This window comes from Cyanistes caeruleus, chromosome 19 (assembly GCF_971803275.1).
Source record: "Cyanistes caeruleus chromosome 19, bCyaCae1.hap1.1, whole genome shotgun sequence".
NCBI classification, from domain to species: domain Eukaryota; kingdom Metazoa; phylum Chordata; class Aves; order Passeriformes; family Paridae; genus Cyanistes; species Cyanistes caeruleus.
This window is the reverse complement of record NC_141719.1, coordinates 7,162,310-7,186,988: the sequence shown is the minus strand read 5'-3', so window position 1 is coordinate 7,186,988 and position 24,679 is coordinate 7,162,310. Positions and strand designations below refer to the sequence as shown.

Genomic DNA, 24,679 nt, shown 5'->3' with positions numbered 1-24,679 from the left:
AAACAGGAAATCGATGCTGATGCAGATCTGGTGCCATGGTGCTGTGCTGAGAGCAGATAGCTGAGGGCTGGGGAGAAGAGGCTGGGCATGCTGTGTGTCCACAGCTCCAGAGGCTCTATTGTTCTGGGCTGTGCAGAGACTGTTCCCTGGAGGATATCCTGTCTGGACAACCCTGTGCCAGTCTGCTCTGTGGTGGTGGAGGGGCTGGATGGTCAGCCTGGAAAGAGTTCAATAATGCCTTGTAAAAGCAGTGATTTATCTGCAGTGGTGAAGTGAGCGAACAAAGTCAGAGATTTTTGCCCCTCTTGCTGGGTTTTTATCAAAGTGCCCATTATGCCTCTCCCTGGGACATCCCTACAGGCTGCCAGGCACTCACAGGGCCATGTATGTGTGTGAGGAAGTTTCACTGTCAGTGTTCATCCCCACTGTCTCCTGTGGGGAACACAGCCACAGAGGGAAGCACCCAGCTGAAGCAGAGTGAGGAACCCCAGTCCAGGGTCTCCCTGAGTTCTGGTGCAGTTTGGAAAATGCTCTGGGAAGAGCTGTTTATTCCAATGGAACTGACTTGTGAATACTCTAGCTCTGACTTACCTAGTCTGCCTTGCTGGATATGAAAAAAACCCAGAATATTTAATATATCATTTAATCTAAACAACACACCCAGTTGTTTTGGACACGGAATTCACTGAAAGATGGGATGGTTTTTCCTCCTGCTGGCTGCTTCCAGCAGTGGTTTCAAGGATGTGGACTTCTGTGAGTGTGGTCCTCAGAGAGAGCAGCTGGTAAGATGCTGGGCAATTTGAGCTCCTTGCTGATCCTCTAAGTCATCCATTTGACTCTGCTGCTGCCTTTTGTATCAGCAGAGCTGTGCATGAGGGGGTCTGGGGGTTCCCAGTTTGGAGGTGATGGTTGGGATGGGATGGAATGGAGCAAACCCTTGTGGGGTAGCAGCAACCAGACTCTTCCCATCAGCTCTCTGTAACACAGGCAATAGTTTCTCATGCATCTTCTTCCAGTGAAAAGTACAGATTTGCAGACATCAGGATGTTTTCTGAGCCTATGTTGTGTTTTGCCGAAGCTTTTGTTTAGATTTTCAGGTTTTCCTCTAAAAATAACTTTGATGACCTCTTCTAACATTCTCAAAACTAAGGTGGTGCCCCATCTTAGAACAGAGATGGAAATAGTTTCAGCATTTCCTCCAAACAAGAAATAAAATTTTAAAAAAGGAGAAATTGAAACCTCAAAAATGTGGAGAGAAAAAAAAAAAGGATTTTTGGGCTATGTTTTCAGTCAATCAAAAATAAAATTTCAATCTTGCCTCCTCTTTTCAGCTGGAGGTGCTGAAGCTGCCAGGATGAAGCTGCTGTGGCTGTTGGTCCCAGCGATGCCTCCAGGATGGGGAAGAGAGGGATGAGCCCTTCCATTTGCAGTTTAAACCTCATTTTGTGAGTCAGGTCACCAGGACAGGGCAGTGTCCATCACTCCATCCCAACTGTCAGCTGTAGAGCTGCAGCCTGCAGAGGTTTAGCTTGGACCAAGGGCAGCAATTTATCTGCCTTTCCACACCTTTGCAAGTCAGTGGTCATTAAACTCGAACGACCTGAGCCTGCTCTGTGAGCTGGTTCCAATGCCAGGGCAGTTGGAGAGGATTTGTTGTATTTACAGTCATAAATCACAGCCCAGAGCTGAACTGCCCCACCAGAACTTTCCTTGTGGCTCCTTCCCCTTCCATCCAAAAAACCAGATGGTCACGGTTCTCCCCTGCACCTGCAGAGCCACACCACAAATTACACCAGGGTGAACAAGTCAGGCTTGTTAGATTCCAGATCTTACAAGAATCATCAAGAATTTGGCTTAGACTTTGCACTGAAGGGGAAAAATCCATTATTTTCTGCAGTTTAGCAAAAGTGAGAGGGGAAGGGGAACACAGAACAGGGCTGTCATCCCCCTCTGGGGTTGCAGCAACAAGGATGTTGCTCCCACAGAAGTTTTAAAAGAAACTGCTTGTTTCAACACATCATTTAGCTTCAAGTTCCTTTGGAACTGGCTTCTCTGGTTTTTAATGAGCTGAGAAGACTTGAGGTCTTCTGCACCCGGGCTTGATATTCACCAGAAATGTAGCTCTTATTGTTGTAAGCATCAATGGAAAACTAAAGAGGTGAAGAAGGCAAGATTTTAAGTTCCCTTTTGGGGAGTGCAGTGTTTGATGGGGCAGAGCTGCAGGTCCCACAGGGGACAGTGCTGGGGATGGGGCACTGCTGTGGTCGGAGGAGCAGGGGTACACGTGGGGCTCATCCCCTTCCAGCTGGCATGGGCAGGGTAGCACGGGTCCCAGCACTGGGATGAGGTTTCTGCCAGTGCTGACTCATTCAGCAGCTGGACACAGCCCGTGAGTCACCGTGACTCACATCCGCTGCATCTTGGGCTGCATCACTGCCCATGCAGCCTTTGATGGCAGCTAGATCTATGATGCCTTGGAAACAGCTTCCCCTAATTAATCAAAGGAAAAGCACTGCTGCACTTCAGAGCCTCAATTAGCAGGAAAAGCAGACTCCGAGCAAAAGAATAGCAACTCTTTTCTGGAGGGAGACTGTGAGCTCTGCTTCATGCAACCAGAAGTTTCCAAATGGCACTGAATGTGGCAAGTGACAGGAGGAAACTGGTCCCTAAAATTATGTCAGTATAGCTTAGAGATGACCAGAGAGGAGCATCCAAGCTCAGCTTTTTCTCACACAGCAGCTCCTCAGGACAGGGCTGCCACAGAGCTGTGGTCAGGGAGGGTAAACCGGGGCCTGTGCTCTGTCCCAGGGGCCATCAAAGGCATTCATCAAAATCCCAGGGCTTCCAATTGGCTTTTGAAGAGATTGCAGATAAGTAAATATGCTAATTCACTAATTCAGCACTTAAGCACATACTTGAAGCTAGACAGCTTTTTAAGTGCCTTAATGAGTGGGAGCCAAGACAAGAAGTGAACACAGCAGATCAGATCATTCTTCCCTGGCCTAAAATCAAGTGACTTCAGCATGCCAAGGCAACAGCCATCTTCAAATTCCTGCTCTTTCTTCCCTTTCCATGTGAGCCAGGGCATCAGAGCTCCAAGTTCACTGCACTTGTCACTTCCAGGCTGGTGCTGGTGGCATCTTCCTGCCAGCCTGGCCCTGTCACCCTACTTTCATCCATGCTGTTGAATGAATGCATTCATGAGTACAAAAAGGAAGGAGTGGCACATCCCAGTGAGAAGACAAAAAGAAAATTTTCCTTTTGGCTATTTAATTATCAGTTATTAGTTTCGTTGAGAAGAACCTGCACTTCTTCCCTCTCAGGCTCTTGACTGGGTGATTTTTTGGTTTGGGGGGAAGAAAAGGTGTTTTAAGGGCTTATTTTACTTCTCACTATCCTCCTCTGATTTTATTAGGAATGAATGCACTTTTGTACCTCCAAGATGAGTTTTCCCCTGCTCCTTATCTCAGCACATGAAGCCTTCATTAATTTTTTCTCTCCTCTCCCCAGCTGGGGCAGGGGAGGGTGAGTGACTTTCATGGGTGTCAAACCACAACAAATCCACGCACAGCAAGCACTGGTGATGCATCACTCCTTTCACCATCCCTGAGTGGTGCTGGTGGAAAAATCATGTGTAGGAAGGCAGGAGGTGGGAAAGCCTGGACAGTTCAGGGTCCAGTGTCCTCAAAGCAGGGCTGTGACCCTCAGGGGTGGGCTGGATTGTGAGGCTGAAAGTGGGGTTTAAGAAGTGTCTCTAAAGAAGCTGAAGAAGCTGCTTGCCCTCTGTCAGCTTTGGTGTGTGACCCCAAGAGCCCAGACAATCTTTTGCCACTCCTGTTGCAACAAATGAGCAAACAAAAAACCCCACAGCATAAAGTGTTTGGTAAGCAAGAGAAGTGGAACAATTCACTGCCAGTAAGTAAAGGAAAGTAAAATCAAATGGGCTTAAGCAGAAAAACAACCCTCCACATGCTTCTTCCAGAGACAGACACATTGTAGGACAGTGTGGCGTGTGAGTCCTGCCAGAGCTGGTGTGGGTTGTGTGGCTGTCTCCTGGCTGGCTGTAAAAGTCACTTCCAATATGTCTGTCTGTGAGGATGTGTAAATTATGGCAGGGAACACAGCCTGCTCTCATTCTCAGCCCTGATTCAAAACAAAATGTTATTTCCTACTCTGCTGGAATCCCTCTCGCTGCCACTGGTAAAATACTCTTTAGTGTTGGTGGTCAGGCTGTATTTTCTGTGTGATCTGGGAACTCAGTGGAGCCTCTCCACCCACCTTGGGGCTGAGAGGGGCCCTACCTGCTGTTTTTATCAGATTGCAATTACACAAACATCTTGATGGCTGGATTTAGGATTTCCTGCTAATAAAACTGTGGTGATGTTAACAGGTTTGTGATGAGGAGATGGGATCTGATTTATTTCCCACTTCTTTCTGCATCTTCTGGGAACACAGCCCCAGGCTGGTGGTGCTGTGGGGCAGTCACTGCTGGGCAGAGACATCATATTTTGTCCTGTGCTCCTTGACAGTGCAGAGGGCTTGTCCTTCATGAGCATCTCTTCACCCTTTGGCTACACCAGGCAGGAGGAGGATTTCCTTTGCAATGAAATGGGCTGAAAATCAGATGTGACTTTCAAGAACATAATCAACACTTTAGACTCAGCCTGCAGGTGGGTATTGTTTGGGGTTACAGCGAGGTGTGTGCTTGACTGGATTTTATCCTAGGTTCAGGAGAACCCCAGACTCACTTTGATTAAATCCACTGAACCTTGTAGCAGGATCAATGTCAAGGTGAAACACAAGCAGGTCTGAGGTTGCCATGCTAACAGCCACTGTCATCTGCTCAGGGACAAATGTTTGGCCACAGAATACACAGCTTTTATGGGTGTGCATGGAATCACCAAAAACAAAACCATCCATTTTTCTTTTTTCAACATTTCCAAATGTTTTTGCTGCCTAATTTGCTGCGAAGTGCTGGTGCTGCAAATTCAGTCTCTCCAGGGTTAAAAGGAATGAGTGCCTTGCACAGGCTTTCATACTCTCCTTCACTCAGTTTGTGGTTGTTGAGTTCAGCATTTTTAGTGTATGTGTTTTACGGAGTGATTCACTCATTTTTGCTCAGGGCAAGCTCAGTTTCAGCCAGGAGCAGGCCACGGAGGATATGGGTTTGGTTTTGCAAAACCTCATCTGTGAATTTCAATTTGGTAATCCAAACCCAGAACTAAAGGGTGGCTGGGCTCCAGTTTGCAATTTATCTAAAATGATTGAAAACCAGAGCTGAGGTTTGGGGACGTGGATCTTCCTTTAACCCCCTCTTGCTCCCTCATTTTACCTTCTCTTTAGAAAAGAATAAGCAGGAGGCTTTCTAAATGACCATCAAACACTAGAAAACTTTTGATGGCATCTTTTTTGATTACATGCCCTTTTCCTGGTGATTTATTTCCAGCTGGCTTCACTCCTCAGAGCTCAGGGAGGTTTTCCTTCCGAGGGGTCTCAGCCTGGAGCAGATTTGCATCCAGAACAACACAGGGGTGCTGGGTCTGTGGTGCTGGGACTGTTTTTCTTGCCCAAGGAAGAGCCTGGGCTGTCTCAGGGGACAGGAGGGAGCTCTCCTAATCCAAGCCCTGCAGCCTCTCCCCAGCCCAGCCCTGATAAACACAGGATGTAATTGGGCAAGGAACATTGTCCTGTTTAATGCCTGGGAAACGAGACTGAGAGGCAGGAACAGAGTGCCCAAGGGGACATGGCAGAGCCAAATCCCATCCAGGCTTTCTGGCTCTTCTTTATTTTGGTCTCAGAGCCACAGTTTGGAGGGGCTGGAAGGGAAGAGTGTGATTTCATCCCTGTGCAGTGGCAGGGAAGCAGCACTGTGTGTTTTACCCTCCCACACAGGCAGGCAAAGCACAATGTGATCCTTGTGGTTGTGTTCCCCTTCTCTCCTGGGCACACTCCTGCTGAGCAGAGCCCTCCGTGCAGCCCGTCCCATGGCAGGGAGCAGCTCAGACAAAAGGGTTCGTGTCAGAGGATTTTATTTCAACTTCAGCAATGCAGCTTTCCAAGAGCCTCCCAAACACAGAGCTGCAGTGTCTGCGAGGGAGCAGGAATTGAACATCTGGTAAAGGTTAGGGTCAAACATATAAATGGGGGAAGCACAGCACATTTCATTAAAATACCCAATCTGTGACGTCAATTAAACTGATCAGGCCCTTCTGCCTTGCAGTTAGGGAGCCATTAACTTCATCCACTGGAGAGTGTTTATATGGAAAATATGAGGCCAGGAAGTCTCTCCTGATTGTGATATTGAGGCTATCAAAGGAACTCGCTCTCCCTTTTTAATTTTTAATCTCTCCATGTTGCTTTTCCACCCTGTTGCAGTCAGAGCAGCCTCTTGCCTGGCCCCTGTGGGGTGACATTGACCATCTCCTCACAGCCAAGCTGCTGCTGCTGCTCCTGAGGAGCTGTGGCTCCATTGTCCCGTCCTGCACGGAGCTTCCTACCACACGTGCACAGCTTGGCCACGCTCCAAAGTACACTTGGAAGTATTCAGATTAGGTTTAGGAGTGTAATAAAAAAATAGCTTTCATGGGAACAAAATTTCTGTTCTGGCAGTTGTTTAAAATGAAGGATGCTCTGTCTGCATGGGCATAAAATGTCAGGGATTGATGTATGACACCCCAATGTGCTCACGAGACCCTTGGGGTTGTGGGGTTTACATGTATAAAATGAAAGAGTTCATGTTTTTCTCCAGTAATTCTGGTTCATTCAAAGCCTGTCCAGTTCCTGCCAGGCAGGTAGAAATCTTGATCTCTGTGCTCCAGGAACAAAAAGAAGCTGCCATTGAGTTTCTTGATGGCAGTGTCTGGTTATTGGAAATCTGACCAGGGGTAAATGAGTTTTTGATCTTCATCTAGCCAGTCCCTTACATCCTCCTTGGTTCTGATGGCTGCCCATCAGGAAAAAGACTTTATCCCTTGTCTTAAATCTGGGTATGTATTTCTGCTGTTGAAGTCTTTTCACAGAATCACAGAATTAACTAGGTTGGAAAAAAACCTTTAAGATCATCTAGTCCAACCTATGACCTAAAATATTCACATTTCCTTAAATTCTCTTTCCTTACAGAGATAGTCAAATCTCACCCACCTCACACACCTTGACAATGCTAGTCATGGGTCAAGTTAATCTTGGATTTCTTGCAGAAAAGCCCCCAGATCAAACTCTTCCTCATTGGAGAAAGGGTTTTTTTTCTTCTTTCTTCTTTTTAAACTTGAAAGAGCTTTTGTTTAACTTCTGACTGAGCCTTTTGCTTTCTGTGACCTGATCTCAGGCAAACCAGCTGGGAAAACAAAGGAGCTGTAAAAAACTGCAAAACAGCTAAAGTATGGACAAAACCATGAGAAAAAAGTGGGTTTCTTGCCTTGCAGCTGGGTGGTCCACATGGAACCTGGGTATTGCACTGAGTCTCGTGGAACTTAACACACCTCTGAGCACAAATATCTTCTCTGCAGTATCAGGCACCTCATTTACCTCCTGTAACACCCCCAGATTTTTCTAAAGCCATGTGGTGTTGCTTTAAAACTCTGTCCTTTGTGAAGCTGAAGGACAAATACTGGAAGACAGATACCAATGTCCACCTGAGCCGTGAGAATTGGTGTCGTCACAGGAAATTTCAGTGCTGGATCTGAAAAACACGCTTTTGTGTGAATCCAGCCCCAAAGGATGGCTTTGTTTGGTTAATCCCTGATGGCAGCACCTGTGAATATTGCCATGGAAGACTCAGGGATGTAACACCCTTTAAATCCTTGCACTGCCAGACAAGTCCTTGTGGTCCAGGCCGAGGGGTCAGGACTGGTGTTAGGCCTGGGGTAACACACCTGGGTCACTCCAGACCTCCAGAAACATCTAGAAATGTTGAAACATCATCAAGGGCAGATGGGCAGCTCCTCGATCCTCACTGCAGCTTGAACATCCATTTGACAGGACAAGGTACAAACCTCATTCTCAAAAAACAAGTATGTGAAGTTCTTGAGGTCGTGATCCAGGGTGGGTCAGACAATGAGCTGTGTTTAAAAAGAATTATGGTATTCAAAATGAAATAGTTTTTCTCCTTTGAATCATGGCAGTCAACTGAAGTGCTTCCAGACCAGAGCCAACTGTTTGTAATTGGATATTTTATTTGTTTTGTGTAGTTTAGCACTGAGTCTCCATGTTGTCTGAGCAAGAAAAACCAAAATAAATTTTAAAATCTTTCAAAGTCAAAAGGATTTGCCAAGCCTGAGAATATTATTTTGTACTCTAATTAGCTGATTTGTCAGAGTAAGAATGAAAACAGCTCTTGGCTGCACTCAGTTTATTGAGGTGCTGCCCAAACCAATGCCAAAGAGCCCAAAAGTGCTGATGGTGGGGTTCAGACTGGTGGCTATAAGGGGGCTCAGCCTTCACTCCCAGGTGTAGCCCTACTGTGAAGTGTGGGCAGTGAAGAGGAGGTTGGCATGGCCCTGTCTCATAAGACACAAAACTTTATTTTTTGTGCTGCAGCTGCTGGGCTGCTGAAAAATATCATTGACTCACAGCCAGAGATGGCACACTGCTGACAGTCTGACCAGAACACCTCTGTCCCAGGGGATCAGCAATCATTTGTGACAAGAACTGCTGAACATTGGACAAAAGACAGGTTTGTTATATTAAACTGAAAATAGATGTCCCTGTACAGTGAGGCACTCAGCCCAAGAGCATAAATTGGTTGTGGTATCACCCTCCCTTTTCACAGGGTGACACAAATGGTAGATTAAAGCTTAAACTTTCAAAATTTCCTCTTTTGCCACTTTTTCTGCATGAAGGTTTCTGAGCAACTTCTAAAAGTGTTGGAACTGTTCTCAGAATATCACGTATTTGTGTCAATTTTGCTTCTGATTTGTCTCCAATGAATGACACAAGGTACAGTTAAATGCTTACCAGATAGGTAATTACTTACCTGGAAGCATGAAGTCATTTTATTCCCATGTGCTTTAAGTTGGCCATCAGCTTGAAGGTTGGCAAACCAGGCCCTCAGCAGTCACATGGGGACAGGAAACTCGTGATTTTCCAGCAAATCATGTAAAACTCCAAGCAGTGCCTGCTTTCAGAACAGAGCTGTATTTTGGCAAGGGTTCACACAGGTCTGTAGAGCATCTTAGAGGTTTTGGCCAGCTGGGCTCAGCTCAGTTCAGCTTGTGGCTGTGAACATTTTCATGGGCACCTTCACACCACCCTGCCTTCCCCTTCAGCTCAGGGCTCTTTGGATACACTGGACTGAGGCTGAAATACATGGAATGCATTGACAAAAACAGAGAGAAACCAGAATTCTGAGACAATAACAAGATGTCCAATGAATGACATCAGGACTTGACTGAAGCTCAGCCTGCAGTGATACACAGAGCTGGCAGACAGATGGGAACCACAGAGGAAGCCAAGAGGGGACAGTGAAGAGATGATAAGACAGTGGCATTCCAGGAAGGAACAATGCAAAAATTATTTGTATTAAGTTTGCAGCAGAAAACCACGTCTGGTGCCAGGAAAGAAACCTGAGGAACATGGCAGGACTGACTGCAGTCTGCTGGGCTGGACAAGAGGGAGAGCCCAAGTGTCAGAAGGATGAGATGAGAGGCCTAACTGTCTCAAGAGCAGGGGGACATAGCTCCTTCCTCATCAGAGAGGAAAATCTCCCAGGAAAGGCCCTTGCTGCAGACTGGAGTCCTGCTGCTGCCTGAGGGAACATAAAGTAACCAGAGGGTGTGGAAGAAGCAGAGACAAAACAAACAATCCTGGTGGTAAACAGAGTGGAAGTGGGTGAGGCAGGGAACAGGATTCAGTTTGGAGTGACATCAGTTATTTATGACTGTTTGTATCCCCATATCTTATATCTCAAAAGGAAGGCAGAGGCTTTGTCCTCAGGGCCGGTTATCCACGCCCAAGAGCAGGGACCACATCCCTGGGATGGAGCTGGAGCCACCATGACCCTGGACAGGGATGGGGATGGCAGCTGGGGGTGCTGGAATGGGGACAATCTGCTGTCACATCCAGCCTTTCCCTGGGGACAAATAAACCAGCTCCCAGAAGCGTGTGCTGCTGCTGTGAAGGAGGGGAAACAGAGGTGACCCTGAGGATTAGGTTTGAGCATAGTGGGGATGGAGCATTCAAGGAGCCCATCTCTACTCAACAAAACACCTTGGGATGTGCCCACTTTGGCATCAAACAACTCCTGCTGCCTTGACTGAGCGTTAGGTATAAGCTTTTTCTGTTTTTCTGAATTAAGCCAATGCTGTTAAAACTTTGCAAACTTGAAAACAGGGCCAAAGCCAGTCTTGCTCTATTTTTCATATTTGTTCCCAGAGGCTTGTTGGCAAAACTGTGCTCTGTACTGTTACAAAAGAACTCTGGGACAGAGTTATTTGAATAGAGAACTATAAGTGATAAAAATCTGTTTATACCACAACATCTCCAGCCAAATGATTGACGTATACATTTCTGTCCTTCCATTGATGTAACTTTTCAATTTCCTGCTGGTGTCTAAGCTTGATTTATTTTTCCATTTATTTGGGTTTTACAAAGAGCACTAAACAGCTTGGTACTTGGGGCTCCCTTTTTGTTTTATTTTCTTTTCAGTTCAACCCTCTTAGTCCTGGATCATTTCATTGTTCCTGCAAACAATGAAAGAGAGAGATGGAAAGAACAGCTGTGAAGAGCTGGTTTGCTCACCAGGTGTCTGACTGGTATTCAAGTATCCTCTTTTGAGGGAGGCCTGTGCTCCCTGAAAACAAAACTAAACAACCCCAAAAATTAATTCAGAGTTCACTTTATTTTCTGCCTTCACACATGATGTGACACAGATTTGCAGATCTGAAAGAAGCCTGAAAAAAGCAAAACAAACAAGAAAAGCTGCTCCAGGAAACATCAGGGTTTTTCTCTCCAGTTGCACCCCAGCTGAATCGAGCAATGTGCTCTGAAGGGCCTCTTTAGGCAGATCCTGCCAAGTTAATTCTAGAGACTCCTTTCTCATCATCTAACTCCCCTCTGCCTCCCTCACCCAACATTTTACCCAAAGCAGGGTTCAGGAGCCAGGCCTGGAGACCTCTGGCTTTGAGGCAATGACTCCTATGGTTTATTCTGCCTGCAAACCTGCTCACTTGGGCAAAGACCTTCTACCCATTCCCAGCTCCCACAAAGTCCCCTGGTTCCTAGAAAAGCAGCTACACATTGCCAATCATCTCAGGGGTGCAGAGTCTTGAATGCAAATCGAGAAAAAGCAAACTGAATTCAGGAGCAAAACTGATTTATTGCCCAGAGATTGGTAACACTATCACAGCAGCATCACCATGCCCCAGGAATGGCCTGGCCATCCTGCCACACACAGGTTTATTCAGGGCAAACACAGTTCTGTCACCCTGAGGGAGGACACACAGATTTAGTGGCAAACAGAACCAGGAACTGCTCAGCAGCTCTGTCTGCAATGGCAAAAATTGGTGAGCAGCACTGCCCTAGGCTGGAGCCTTCAGCTCCCCTCTTGCCCCTGGGTACAGCAGCTTCTCCTGGGTGTCTGTAGCCCCTGACTTTCCTGGGAGGGTGACAGCACCCATTTTCCTCTTCCAGGCTCTGTGGTGGGTGACCCAGCCCAGGACACCCCCAGATCTGGGCACACCAAGTGACCCTTGCTACCACTCCAGCTGAGCCAGACCTGAAAAACCCTCATTTACTAGGAATGAGGAGAGAAATAGTACAATCTTTAATCTTTGTAAGCAATAAAACAAGAAGCTGTAGCTTTCACTTTGTGATTTCTCAGATTAAGTGCATTGCTACCTACAATACTAATTTGATTTCTGGCAGTCACAATTAGTTCATAGTTCACAGCTAAACACACATGCCTGAGCAGAGCCCTGTGTGCACCTAAACCCATCCCAGCTCAGCAAAGCATGTCAGCATGGACTTCAGGGACAGGGAAAGAAGGGAAGTGTATCCTAAAAGTTATTTGTGCAGCAGCAAGTCAGAGCAATGGAAAGGATAAGACAGTTCATAGGGGGTAATTTTGAGTTTGATAGAAAACTCAGGTGGGAGTTGAAACTTGGGAAGTTTTGAGTTTCAAACTTTTGAGTTTGAAACTCAAAAGGAGTTTCACTGAATTTTGTGCAAGCATGTCTACATCACTAATTTTATATCTGCATCATCTTGATTAGCTCTTGAGTTTTGGGACAGAAGGCAAATCAGGTGAGCAGTCCAGCCACAACAAAATTGAAACCCAGTTTGAGTCAGCTTTACCTATTCCAGGACACCTGCATTCAATATCAAGCATTTTGTGTTTTTTCCTCCTATTTTTAAGTGATTTCACCATTAATAATGAGAAGGAATTCACATTTTTATGGACAAGGACAAGCAGACTGACTAAATATCTCACAGCACATCAAAACAGATTTGCCACAGTTTGGGGCAATTGAGCTTTCATTGGAAAGTTACCTAGAGATGAAAAATAAGGATATTTCCTTCCTCCAGGTATTAATCTTTTATTACTTTTCACCCTACAGAGTAGCACTGACTTAGTGCCCCTATAATCTGTTCATATCAGCACAGTTATGTTGATAAAGTTGTAAGGATTTATCTGACATGGAGAATCAGATCATTATTCTAAAATCAAGCAATGAATTTTCTCTTTCACATCAAATCTGTCTTTCTGGTTAACAAAAAATTCAATTAAATGTTAAGCTATTTTGTATGAACATTCTGCACCATTTCAGTTACATCCTACTGGAGATCATGGAAAGGATTCCTGGCTCACACCTTGTGCCCCCACTGGTCTGGGTCAAACCTCTAACTCGTCTATCCCTCTGTCATGCAGCATCCTGGACTTGTGTACACCCCCTAAATTAAAATTGATTTTCTTTTTTGTCTGCAAAATCCCTATCCAAAGCAAAAATGTCATGGCACAAAATCAGCTCCTTTAGGGTTTTGCTCCTTGTAGCACCAAATAGAGCCAGTTCTGGTGCCAACAGAGCCTCGAGAAGGAAGCTGGGATAAAAGCAAACACCAGCACCCCATTTCTGCTTGAACAACCTCAGCTGGGCAGGGGTTTGAGGGGCACATCTCAAACCTGGAGCCTCAGACCAAGAAAAAGCAATCAGGGAAATATCTGATCAGCATCTGCCACCTCATGGCAACTGCTTTAATTTTCTTGAGGACCAGATCCTCTCTGGCTGAGACTTTTCTAGTAAGCTGATTTGCAATAAAGGAAATTAGATATAAGTTAGTATGTTTGCCTGCTGGGTACCAGGGGCTGGAAGTGGGAATTATTTTCATGGATGTGGTAGCAGTGGTATCTGAACTTTTGGGGAGTAGAGATCTGTAGGCAAGGTCTGTGAGCTTAATCTGATAAAACCTTAGTCTTTGCTTTGAGCTTCTTTGATTTTTTATTTAGGATGATTCAGGATATGCTGAACCTCAGGTGCCAGCTGTCTGTCTCACCTCTGCAGGACCCTTCACAGTCCCAGCCAGACTCTTCCCTGACTGAATTGTGTGTGGAGTTGGGGTCACAGGAGGGCAATGAGTGCAAATAAATAATCAGACCCATTCTGCATCCTAACAGCTACTTTCTATTTACCTTTCCATTTTTCCTCTTGGCTTTCTATTCCTGTCTCAAAACCAGCATTTTCACGGCTGTAGAGATGAAATACAGAACAAATGCACCTGTAAATCGGGAAGGAGTTTAACCACTGCGACCTGGGAGCCCCTGTCCCACTTCAGGGCTGCCAAAGGGCTGTCACCATTGACCAGGAGAGGTTAAAGAGCAGGGTCAGCAGAGGTTAAAGAGCAGGGTCAGGAGAGGTTGAAGAGAAAAGGTCAGCAGAGGTTGAAGAGCAGGGTCAGGAGAGGTTGAAGAGCAGAGGTTGAAGAGCAGAGGTTGAAGAGCAGGGACAGGAGAGGTTGAAGAGCAGAGGTTGAAGAGCAGGGACAGGAGAGGATGAAGAGCAGGGTCAGGAGAGGATGAAGAGCAGAGGTCAGGAGAGGATGAAGAGCAGAGGATGAAGAGCAGGATCAGCAGAGGTTGAAGAGCAGGGTCAGGAGAGGATGAAGAGCAGGGTCAGCAGAGGATGAAGAGCAGGGTCAGGAGAGGTTGAAGAGCAGAGGATGAAGAGCAGGGTCAGGAGAGAATGAAGAGCAGGGTCAGCAGAGGATGAAGAGCAGGGTCAGGAGAGGTTGAAGAGCAGAGGATGAAGAGCAGGGTCAGGAGAGAATGAAGAGCAGGGTCAGCAGAGGTTGAAGAGCAGGGTCAGGAGAGGTTGAAGAGCAGGGTCAGGAGAGGATGAAGAGCAGAGGTCAGCAGAGGTTGAAGAGCAGGGTCAGGAGAGGATGAAGAGCAGGGTCAGCAGAGGTTGAAGAGCAGGGTCAGGAGAGGATGAAGAGCAGGATCAGGAGAGCAGAGGTTGAAGAGCAGAGGTTGAAGAGCAGGGGTCCCCAGTGAGAGGCGGTGCTGGAGCTCGCAGAGATCCACCCGCGGTCCCCCGGTGCCACCTGCCGGGCCCGGCTGGCTCCGGGATGCTCCGTAAGGAAAACAACAGCTCCTACGTGTGGCTGGCCGGGCTCAGACCCGGGGAGCTCTGTGACAGCTTCAAAATCCCCGGCTGGAAGAGGCCTGCAGGGAGGAACAGCAAACCCAGACATAAAGTCGTGCTGTCACCTTGTACATTTTGGGTTCTGTGAGTTCAGGTCTCTGGTGCTGCTGGCTTCTGTCTGTGCCTCACCTCCCATTATGTTTTGTGGTGCTGGTGAACTCCAGCTCCCTTTCACCAGGTTCTCAGATCTATGTTCTGTGATCTATGATCTATTCAGATCTATGAATTATTGCACTAGGGAAATGCACAGGCAATAGGAGACCAGCGGAGTAGGGGAAGGGGTCTGGTGCTTCTGCTCCCTGGAAGAGTTTGTGCTAAGGGAAGGCATGACCTCAAAAGCCTTGGGCTATGTATGGCCCCTCTCAAACACCCTGCACTGATCAAACAGGCATTTGGGCACCCCAGAGGGACTCAGCCTCTGCCCTTGGTGGCTGCACATGCCTTCAGCAGATCTGTGTTCCCTGGGTTTGCTCTGGACACTCAGTTTGGACTGCAGGTACTGATGTGTACCTGGGCTGTGTACTCCTGTGTACTCCTTGCACTGTGGCTCCTGATCACAGCAGGTCTCTCCCTGAGGTCCTGAAATCTCTGCAATTTCCCTCTTGAATGATGACTTGTATGAGGGATGGTCAGTGCTGGGGTTGAGGTCCCAGGCTGGGTAGGAGGGTGGGTAGCAGTGCTGAGCAGGGGAGGACTCCAGGACACTCCTGGGAGCAGGGCCAGCTTGTTGCAGTGAGGCTCCTCCATAAAAAGCTCCAGTGTGTGTGCAGATGAGGCTCCTGAGCTGCTGTGGTGCTCCTTCTCCTGCAACAAGGCTGCTGGCAGAGGGTATGAGGCGGTCCTTGGGCACAGGAATATCAAACAGTGAACATCTATGGTTTGCCCTGGACATGGGCTGGGAGGAGGAAATAAATGGTATTGAAGCCAAATCCTTTCCTAGGCTTCAGTTTTCAGCACAGTGACTTGGACAAAGGCTACTGGGAGCTGCTCAGACAGAAGGACAGGAATCCTGGGAATACAACATAAGCATAAATGTGAGATTTTGCTGCAAACCAGGCCCTGGAAGAAAAGTGTCTTGAAACTATCATCTACTTTCACCCTTGAGAGAATGTTTTGAGATGCTGTGGAGATGTAGAAGCAAGGAGGCTTTTTTCTCCCCAGGAGACATGGGAGATGCTGTGGTAATGTAGTACCAGATTTAACATTTTGAAAAGTCCCTCTAAAAGCTGGCATGATGCCTATCTAAACTAAACACTTTATGGCATGTATCTCCCTGCTGCAGTGTTAGACAGTAATCTGAAACAAAGCTATTGATGTTGAGGACCTTGGAGGAGAAAATTCAGGTTTGGAAATCCCATAATTTATATTTTTTTTTTTTAGCACAGTGCTAAGTTCAGAACCCAGGCTGCCATTTGAGGAACAATTTAAAAGATTTAATATAAAATCCCATCTCTGTCTCAAGCATGGAAATGATATAATATTTATTACTCTGGCACTGATCTTTTGTAGCACAAAAATTGATTGAAGTTTAAGGCCATGAACCCTATTGCCCTTCAAATGTGCTGGTGCTTGGCAGAATTTTGGAGGGATTTCCAAAAGACTTTCGGATTCCCAGTGAACACTGACACCAAATCCCAGCTCCCATCACCATTGCTTTGGATGGGAAGTGCATAATTAAGAGCCTGTCTTGAAAAAAAAAATCTCAGCCTCATCAAAACCACATCTGACAGGCAAATGCTGAGCTTCAGGCTCAGCACGTGGGGTGTGACAGGCACAGAGGAGCAGGGACACACAAATGTGCATCCCGGGTGCCGTGGGGTCCCCTCCTGCTGCCAAACGTGCCACTGGCAGGGCCAGCCTTGGGATTACTCCTGATCCAAACTTCTCCTCAGCTAAAGAGCCGTGAGGGCAGATGGTGGGTGGGGGATGCAGCTGATGTTGACCTCAAAACGAGTGCCATGTGTCGAGGTGGAGGCGGCAGGATGGCCCCATGACATATTTCTTACAGCTTAGACGCGCCGGATCGGATTCCTGCTGACACGTAAAGCCCTTTTCCACAGCTCCAGCAGTGCTAAGAGCTGGGACAGCCTAATCTCTTCCTGAAAGCCTCCTGTGCTGTAACCAAAACCTTGGAGCTTTGCATGAAGAGGTGGGTGATGTAGGGTCTGTGGAGCTCCTTGGCACCATCCCCTGTGCTTTGTGTCGCCCTCCCTGGTGTCCTGGACTGTCCCCCTGAGAATCAGACTTTTTGATATTTTTTTCATAATTTCTAGCCACTTTCCCAGGAAAGTAACCATAAACACAGGTGTTTATGCATTCCATTAAAGATTTGCCTTTTGATGGATGTCTCTCACGGCCAGGGTGGTTGGGAAGGTGGTGACCTGACTGTCCAATCCCTGGTCATTGTCAAAAATCTATAAATACTGAAAGGACAGAATAAACACTCTCCTTCTTCCATCACACTTCGAGCTGTGTCTGTGTGAATCATTTTGTGTCCAACAGTGACACTGGACACCTGTGTCTTCAAGCAGCTGGGGTGATCTCTGTCCAGGCACTGTCTGGGTGACCCGTGGCAGCTCTGTGTGTCCCTACTCCCTCATTAGCTTCAGAGACAGAAATTTGGGAGGTGCAAAAGGCACTTGAAGGGTTTGTGCTCAGGAGCCTGGCCCTACTGCCAGGCAGGGCACAGCCACTCGCAGACTTCACCCTCTTTTCAGCAGAGGGTCTATACAGGAAAAGAAATCAGCAGCCCCCAGGCTACAGAAATGCTGCAGTTTTGTTGTATCTTCTAACAGGTGGAAGACTCAAATGAGACAGAGCAGCCTGTGGGAAGCAAGGTCCTACAAAGGAATTTGTGCAAGGCCTGGCTGGGCAGTGTGTGACAGCAGTGTGACCTTGTCATCCTGATAGGGACCTACAATAAACATCTAATTCACTTTAAAACTACCACTTCTGTGGCACTAGCCCAGGGCAGAAAGGTCTTAGTCAAAATCAGGATCAGGCTTGTGAAATTTTGAGAGAAGTTACCTTGAAAAGGACTTTCTAATTATTTCTGCATTCATTTACTAATTACACAGCTCGGATTTTTTCAGCCCACCAGTCCAAACCCACCTGAGGAAGGGAGGGTCTGCAAAACTCCCTTAGAGAAAACCCAGTTTGGTACCTACCCACCAAGGAAAGAGATGGTCCCTGGGCAAGTGGGATGTTTTCCTGTCAATATAGCAATCAAATTTAGTTTCTGCCGCTGTAGGCAACGTGGCATTAAAAGAAGGAGCTTAAGTTATTAAACTGAGCTGCTTTAATCGTCCGGTTCGGGGAAATCCATTGCTACAGGAGACCTGAGGATTAGTGTATTTTTACCACAAAGCCAATACATCTATTCTGATCAGTTAGCACTTGCTCATTCATGCATATGAAACTTCATTCTCTGGGTTTGCCCTCTCTAGCATGGGACCAAATGGAGTTTTATTTGGAGATTGACCCCGTTACCTTGAATCTCATCATTCTGGTATCTAGCTATGTCATTTTACTTCTGGTTTTCCTGATCTCCTGCGTGCTCTATGACTGCAGAGGGAAGGATCCCAGCAAGGAATATGCTCCTGAGGTCCCTGCAGACACTCAGCCCCCGATCCGGCTGGTGGTGATGCAGCAGGGCTCCCCTGGCACTCGCTGGGCAAAGGGGCTCGTCTCTGCCTACGAGAACCCTGCTGATCTGCCTGGGAAAAGGACTACAGTTGTGTGAGGGACCCTGTCTGGAGCTCCAGTTCCTGCCTCTCTGCTATGTTTGCTCCCCGTGTGCAGAAGGATAACGCGATCCCCAGGTGAGTTTAGATGCTGATTCATTTGATGTGGTGCCGTTGCTCAGGGGATCATTTGATGTTGAGCTGTGCTCTGCATGGATATGAGCTTGCAGTTCTGCCTGCCAGCCATAAAGAGACTAATTTCCATTTCTGCTGCCTTGGAGCCCACTGGCAGCCGGCAGCAGTGACGCTGTTATCCTCTCAGGCACTGATGAGGGGCCTTGGTTTAATCTCGAGTTGTGCCTGGCGCAGTTATTTTGGCAGAGACTCGGTGTTGTTCAGAGCATCCTACCCCCATGGGCTGAGCTGTGCTGCCCCACAGCCTCGACACATCTTGCTCAGCTGTGTAAATGACCTTGGGAGGCTGTTCCCACCTCCCCAGGGAAAACAGAAACATCAAGGATTTTCAAAGGATGGAGATAGTGCCTTTCCTATAGAAGCCAGCTGCTGCTGCCATCAGAATTCAATACTTTCCATGTTGGCTGTGAGCTCTCCTGAGGGCAGTGCCAAGCCTGTCTTGGCTCTTATTTTCTGTAGGCAGAACACAAGCTCTGCTCTTATGGGGCAGAGCACCCCTTGCCCTACACAGACCTCATGATACAATATTCTTCCTGGAAAAGCTGAGTACAATGCCTCCTGCACAAGGGGAAGTGGGAACTGAGATGAATTTACCAGTAATGTGAAATGTGTGTCACCACTGTCCACTGGAACAGGAATTTCTGACCCCACGTCCTGGATTTCAATGTCCATCTCCACGTGTCTGCCCCTGCCTCTTGCCCTGAGCCTTCCTTCAGCTCTATCATGTTCCTGCTGGGCCACATCAAAGTGTATCTCTAGTAAATCTAATGCTATTTGCATCAGGTCCTGCTATTCCCATCATTTCAGAGCTAAAGGCTTTTTTGGTTAACAAGTTTCTTCTGTATCTTGCTGGTTTCCTCCCTCTCAGTGCTCAATGGGATGTTAAACACTTGGTTATTGTGTCCCTCTAAATAATACTTAAGTTCCTATATGTGATATTATTTAAGTGGTGAATTTTAGCTGGTTATTAAGGGAAAATTAGCACAGGGCCCAGACTGTTGCAGGTGCCTGTCCCATAGGATATTTACATGTGTTAATGTGAAGTTCCCACAGAGTCCTACAGAAAGCTTTAGTAAACACAGTGATATTTATTACCTATGTCAGGTGTCATGGATGACTCACTGCATGCAGTGGTCCTAATGCCTTCAGGACAGGCATTTTAAATACTCCCAGAAATAAACTGCAGTGAATTCAAAGCACAATTGAGCAAAGCTGTTGGCTGGATTGTGTGGTTTGTACTCCAGCTGGGTAGCAACAATCTGTCTGTGCTACATCCCCAGACACGCTGGTTTCTGAATCAGCTACAGAGCATCCTGGCACTGGCAAAGAAATCTCTAGAGTATCTTTTTATTTAACTGTGTTTTAAGAAAAGGATCCAGAATGGATCCTTAGTGGTTCTTCTTTTGGTTTCTAAGTTTTTGTGGGTGACCCCAGGTTATGTTTTCGAGCTGTCCTTTGCAGCCTGGGAGTCACGGATATTCCTGGTTTGGGAAGGAAACCTGAATTGGAAGGAAGGTTCCTGATGGGTGGAGGAAAACCCTTGATGTGATGAAATGGATAAACCAGAAGCTGGTGCCATGATCCTCTTCCATGTATCATGCTGAAATAACTGTGTTGAATGTCTTATTTCAGTTATTTAGCACTGAAAAAGTGCATTTAGTTGTAGCTGCTTTGGAAAAATGTGGCAGTGACTGAACTGCTCGTATGTTATGGCTGCTGTCACCCACACAGGCTGGGTTATCTCTCCTTGGGCTCTCCCATCTGCCTTCCCTTCAGCCTCTAAGCTCTTTAAAGCTTTTTGTGTGTTCATGTATCATTTAACATTCTAGGAGCCTTCTTGGTGATAAGGGATCCCTGGCATTCAAGAACAGAAATAATAACCTTTGTTAATAAGAACTTGTGGGGAATAAAAAGAGCTCAGAAATATCACAAGGAGCATGGCACAGCTCGTGTGACACCAAATGCCACAGTGCCAGCAGAGAAGCTGTGGTTCTTTGCTGAAGGTTACATTATTTGCATTACATTATTTCCAAATAATGTAATGACACCATCACGTTGCCAAATCTTTGCCACTGTGTTTGTTTATGTGGGTAAAACAGACTTGCAAGGCTGTGTTAATAAATACTTTTAGATAGCTGAAATTCTCCAGATACGTAGTTTTGTGTGCATTAACCACAGATCCCTGGATCCCTGAAGTTTGATGGCAAAGCTGCTGACTTTGTCAGGGTGAGTTTTCTGGTTTAAGCTTTAGGAAGCTGTGCCTGGGGAGGCTGTGGGCACAGGAGCAGTTTCCATTGTTCACTCATGAGGAAATTTGTCAGTTGTGATAGCTGGTGGACTCTGCTCCAAAATGTGGAGGTAAAAGCAGTAAATGGTACTTTCCTTCTGATAGCAGGAAGGTAAACATAGAGTAAATCCCCTTCTGGAAAATAAACTAAAGTGCATCAGGACTCTGTCTTCCCAACAAAAATAAAATGTCTTTCTTAGTTTTGCCTATACTAAACCAATATTGGAGTATTTTGTCATACTAGGCCAATATTGGAATATTGTTTATACTAGACCAGGATTGGAATATTATTACTGGGAGAGAGCCCTTGAGTATGTACTGAGAATTCCAAGTAATCAAGTCCCTGTGAGTGAAATTACTGCTTTGGGGAGGTCTCTGCTGCCACGCTTTACTTAATGACTGTGTCAAGATTAATGCATGCAAATGGGTTTTTATCAGGCCAAGATTGCCAGAAATCAGCCTTGAAGCTGTGTTCCTTTGAGTGTTTGCAGTCCTCTGCCATGCCATTTGCATCACTGTGAGAAAACAAGGATGAATACTCCCACAGCAGGGTTGTTGTTTGCATAAGTTGTGTGTAAAATGTGAGTCCCTTGCTGGAATTCACACAGTACAAAACATCCTGAACCAGGCTTTGCTGCTTTCTACCACAACTGAGCCATGCAGAGGAGCTCTGCAGAGACTGAGCTATCCCTTTGGGACACCTGCAGCATCTTCCAAGCCCTATCCCACCTGGGGAAGCACCAGGACGTGGCTGTGGGGATCCATGGATTCAGGGAAAGAGCCACTGTGCAGCTCTTTGCACATCCTGTAAATGTGACTCTTCCATCTCTGCTCAGTCCAGGATGGGTTTGTGCCTTCCTTAATCCTGCCCGTGCCTATGGAGACATGTGCTTTGCTCAGAGGATTAGGCAGGATTTTAAGGGCAGGATATCCAGCACAGAAATCCTGTCCTGCAGCAGGTGCCCTTTGCAAATGAGTGAGATGTGGGTAAAATTGTACTAACATTTATTTGTCAGCAATATGAGTTAGAGAATGTTGGATCAACTGACAAGTATTTAGGGAATAGGCTCTATTCCCTGTTCTGGCCTTGGTTTATGGGACATCTTTGGGCAGCTCCTGTCGTCTCTGTGCTTTGCTCCATGTGTCTCTGGTTAAGTTTTCTCTGCTCTTCTGCTCTCTGTACTGAGATTTCTCTCTTCTTAGTTATTTATGCAGTTCATAAAGGGGTTATAATTACAAAACTGGCACTTGAATGTCAGTCTGCACTTGAATGTCAGTCCATGGACTAACTCTGGTAGGATCCAAGAGAACAAAATAAAATACACTCCCACAAACAATTCTTGGAGCAGGTAGATCAGAGAAGTCGATGAACAAGCCACATTAAATCTGGATAAACCCTGGCACAGCCTTACAACACCTGCTTTGGGAGAGCTGTGGTCACCCTGGCACTCTGATATCTGTAGCTCTGTGATTTGAAGGGAACTCAGGGGTTCTGGGAGGATTTATTGCTGTTCTGCAGGAAGCAGGAATTCAGTCTGCACTGGCTTGCTTACAGTTGGCTTGGTGTGTTTTTAAAGTCACAAATTACTGCTTTTGTAAAGCCTTTATCAAAGGGTTTTACAGAAACAACAGGAAAAAAGATTTCTAGATTTCTCCAATATTAATTCAAGTCAAACATGTCATTAAATTCACTGAAAATTCATCTTTCATGTGAGGCTGTTCCACTGTAAACATACTGTCTAGGTCTTCAGATTTCTTTTAAAATCCCTAATAAGCCACTACATATGAGTAGAGGATTAGTCCAGACAGACTAACCCATATTTGCCATGGAGAATTCCCTCCCATGCAGTGATTATTTTGAATTTAAAAAGGGGTTAATCTTGTCTCATTTTTTTTATCAGCACAGTGTTTCATCCTCTGATAGTGCTGAGTGTAGAAGCACAGTGACATGTCCAAGTCAAACCCCTTGGCTGCAAGAAGAACTTAAGAATAATTTTTACTGCCTAGAAGTGCATCACCCTGTGTTATCAGTCATTCAGCTGGTGTGATGCTGGTGCTTTGGTGGGAATGCCAGGAAGGAAGAATTGGTATTGGGAGTTTAATTGGAAATACTCTTCTTCTGGCCATGAGCCAGTGCTGCTCTGGGGAGCCCTACAGCCCATTTGCCATCTTTTAGAGGGTCTGATCCCAAGTGTCTTGAGCTACCTGTGTACATTTTATACAGCAAAGCACTGACCTGGGTCTCCTGGCCCTGCTCCAGCCCAAATTACTTTGTGATTGTCCCAAGTGCTTGACTCTGTGTGCAGGATCTGCTCTGTCAGGTGGGCTCTGGGGGTTGGAACTGGATCCACGTGTCCTGCTGGGGTCCCTGGGGAGCTCCTGGATGGAATGACAGCTGAAGCCTCAGCAAGGATGTGCATGTGAGGATGGGAGGCATGGGCATACGTGTCCTGGAGCCTGCTGGTGGCTGCTGCCCCTGAGGAAAGCAGGTGGACTCCTGGGGCAGTGCTCAGGGCTTGGAGGTGAAGGGCTGGCTCTTCACACTAGGGTAGTGGAAAGTTAATTAATTGTTTATAAATAAATTGCTCTGACATCCACAGCAGAAAGCTAACTGACCTAACTAGAGAAAATCATAGCAGAATGATAAAAAAATTGGAAAATCTGAACAGCTGCCTTCTCAAGCTTCTGTTCTGCTCCTGCTTTATTTCCTTATTTATTTCCTTTATTTCTTCCTCCTCAGGTATGCTGGTTTCCTTGGAGACTCTGCTCCTTGGTTTCCCTGTCTAACACTGACACTGCTCGACATCAACGTTTCAAAGAGGCATCTCCACCCTAATGTGACAATTCAGGGGCAGTTTTTGGAGGCAGATCCTTGTCAGAAGGGATCTGATTCCAGAATCTGATGGTTCAGCCCCGGCTGGGGATGGGTCAGTCTCATCCAGATCTGCAGCAGATGCTCTGTGTGGGCAATGAAGCTGTGCCCTAGTTTCTCCATCTGTTAATGTCAGTAATAATTGTTACACAAGCGGGGTGTAGGGTTGATTTAATTAATATTTATGAAGGAACATGAGACCTTTCATGGGTGGTGCTATGGAGAATTTGTTAATTATGAATGATTATATATCTGTGTCTCTTCCTGAATACCTAGAAGACTTGGACATATTGTTTAAGCACTCTCATTTTGCACTTCTTCAGTATTGAAGCTGATTGGACCTATGGTATAGCTCTTTATTACTCTAAAAATACACTGAATTTAACTGCTATTGACTTCAGCATGAGCAAGGAATATAGGCTCAGCATCCACCTTTATTTGTAATAATTACATTGCCTTAGTAATCAATATCTTTTTATCACTTCATTACATAATATTTTTCCACATTCTATTTTTATCTCTGCCACTTCTTTAATGTAAAATAAATGTACAAATTCAGGCCAATTCTAGGACTAGACCTTTCAAGAAAGAGGAGGGGAGGCAGGGATTGGGTGTGTTCACCTTTGCCTTCCTCAAATGACAAACTCCCCAAATTTCTGAGAGATTAGTGGGAGTTGTCTTAAGTTTATTGCTGGAAACTGGGCATGTATAAAGGAAATATAATGAGCATAAAAAGTGGATTGAAAAAATCTGTGAGTAGCAGCAGATGATTTAATGTCCTTAGGTCCATTGGGTACAGCCACTGCACCTCACACCCTCCCCAACAAACAAACAAAGACAATACTCAATGAAGGCATATTAACTGCTTATTACAGGTGGTTTCTTTCCCATTCTCTATATTTCTCATCTTTCAGGAGCATATTAAGCACAGATTTGACGTAAGTCATACATTTGTTTCCTCAAAAAGAGGAAACCTACTGTTTTTCCTTCCGAAAGAAGAGCAGGCAGC

At 46.1% G+C, this 24,679-nt stretch overlaps 2 protein-coding genes across 3 annotated transcripts in view; both read left to right on the top strand.

The window, feature by feature from the left end:
- Positions 1–24,679, top strand: part of MMD (monocyte to macrophage differentiation associated) — a 68,922-nt gene that overhangs the window by 9,384 nt on the left and 34,859 nt on the right. Inside the window, exon 1 of one of the 2 annotated variants that reach the window (XM_023938726.2) lies at positions 18,399–18,454. The exons of the other annotated variant lie outside the window; for it this stretch is intronic. Within the exon in view, the coding sequence (XP_023794494.1) occupies positions 18,414–18,454 (41 nt within the window). The 5' untranslated portion in view covers positions 18,399–18,413. Of the gene's footprint in view, positions 1–18,398; positions 18,455–24,679 lie in introns of those variants that run through there. 2 annotated transcript variants of the gene reach the window in all.
- On the top strand, positions 18,046–18,375 carry SMIM36 (small integral membrane protein 36). Its single transcript, XM_086856999.1, has one exon. It carries the CDS (start codon positions 18,046–18,048, stop codon positions 18,373–18,375), a length of 330 nt encoding a protein of 109 aa, XP_086713125.1.

What these genes read in the sequence shown, in the direction of transcription:
- SMIM36 (XM_086856999.1), top strand. Translation starts at nt 18,046, where the DNA reads ATGAAACTTCATTCTCTGGGTTTGCCCTCTCTAGCATGGGACCAAATG.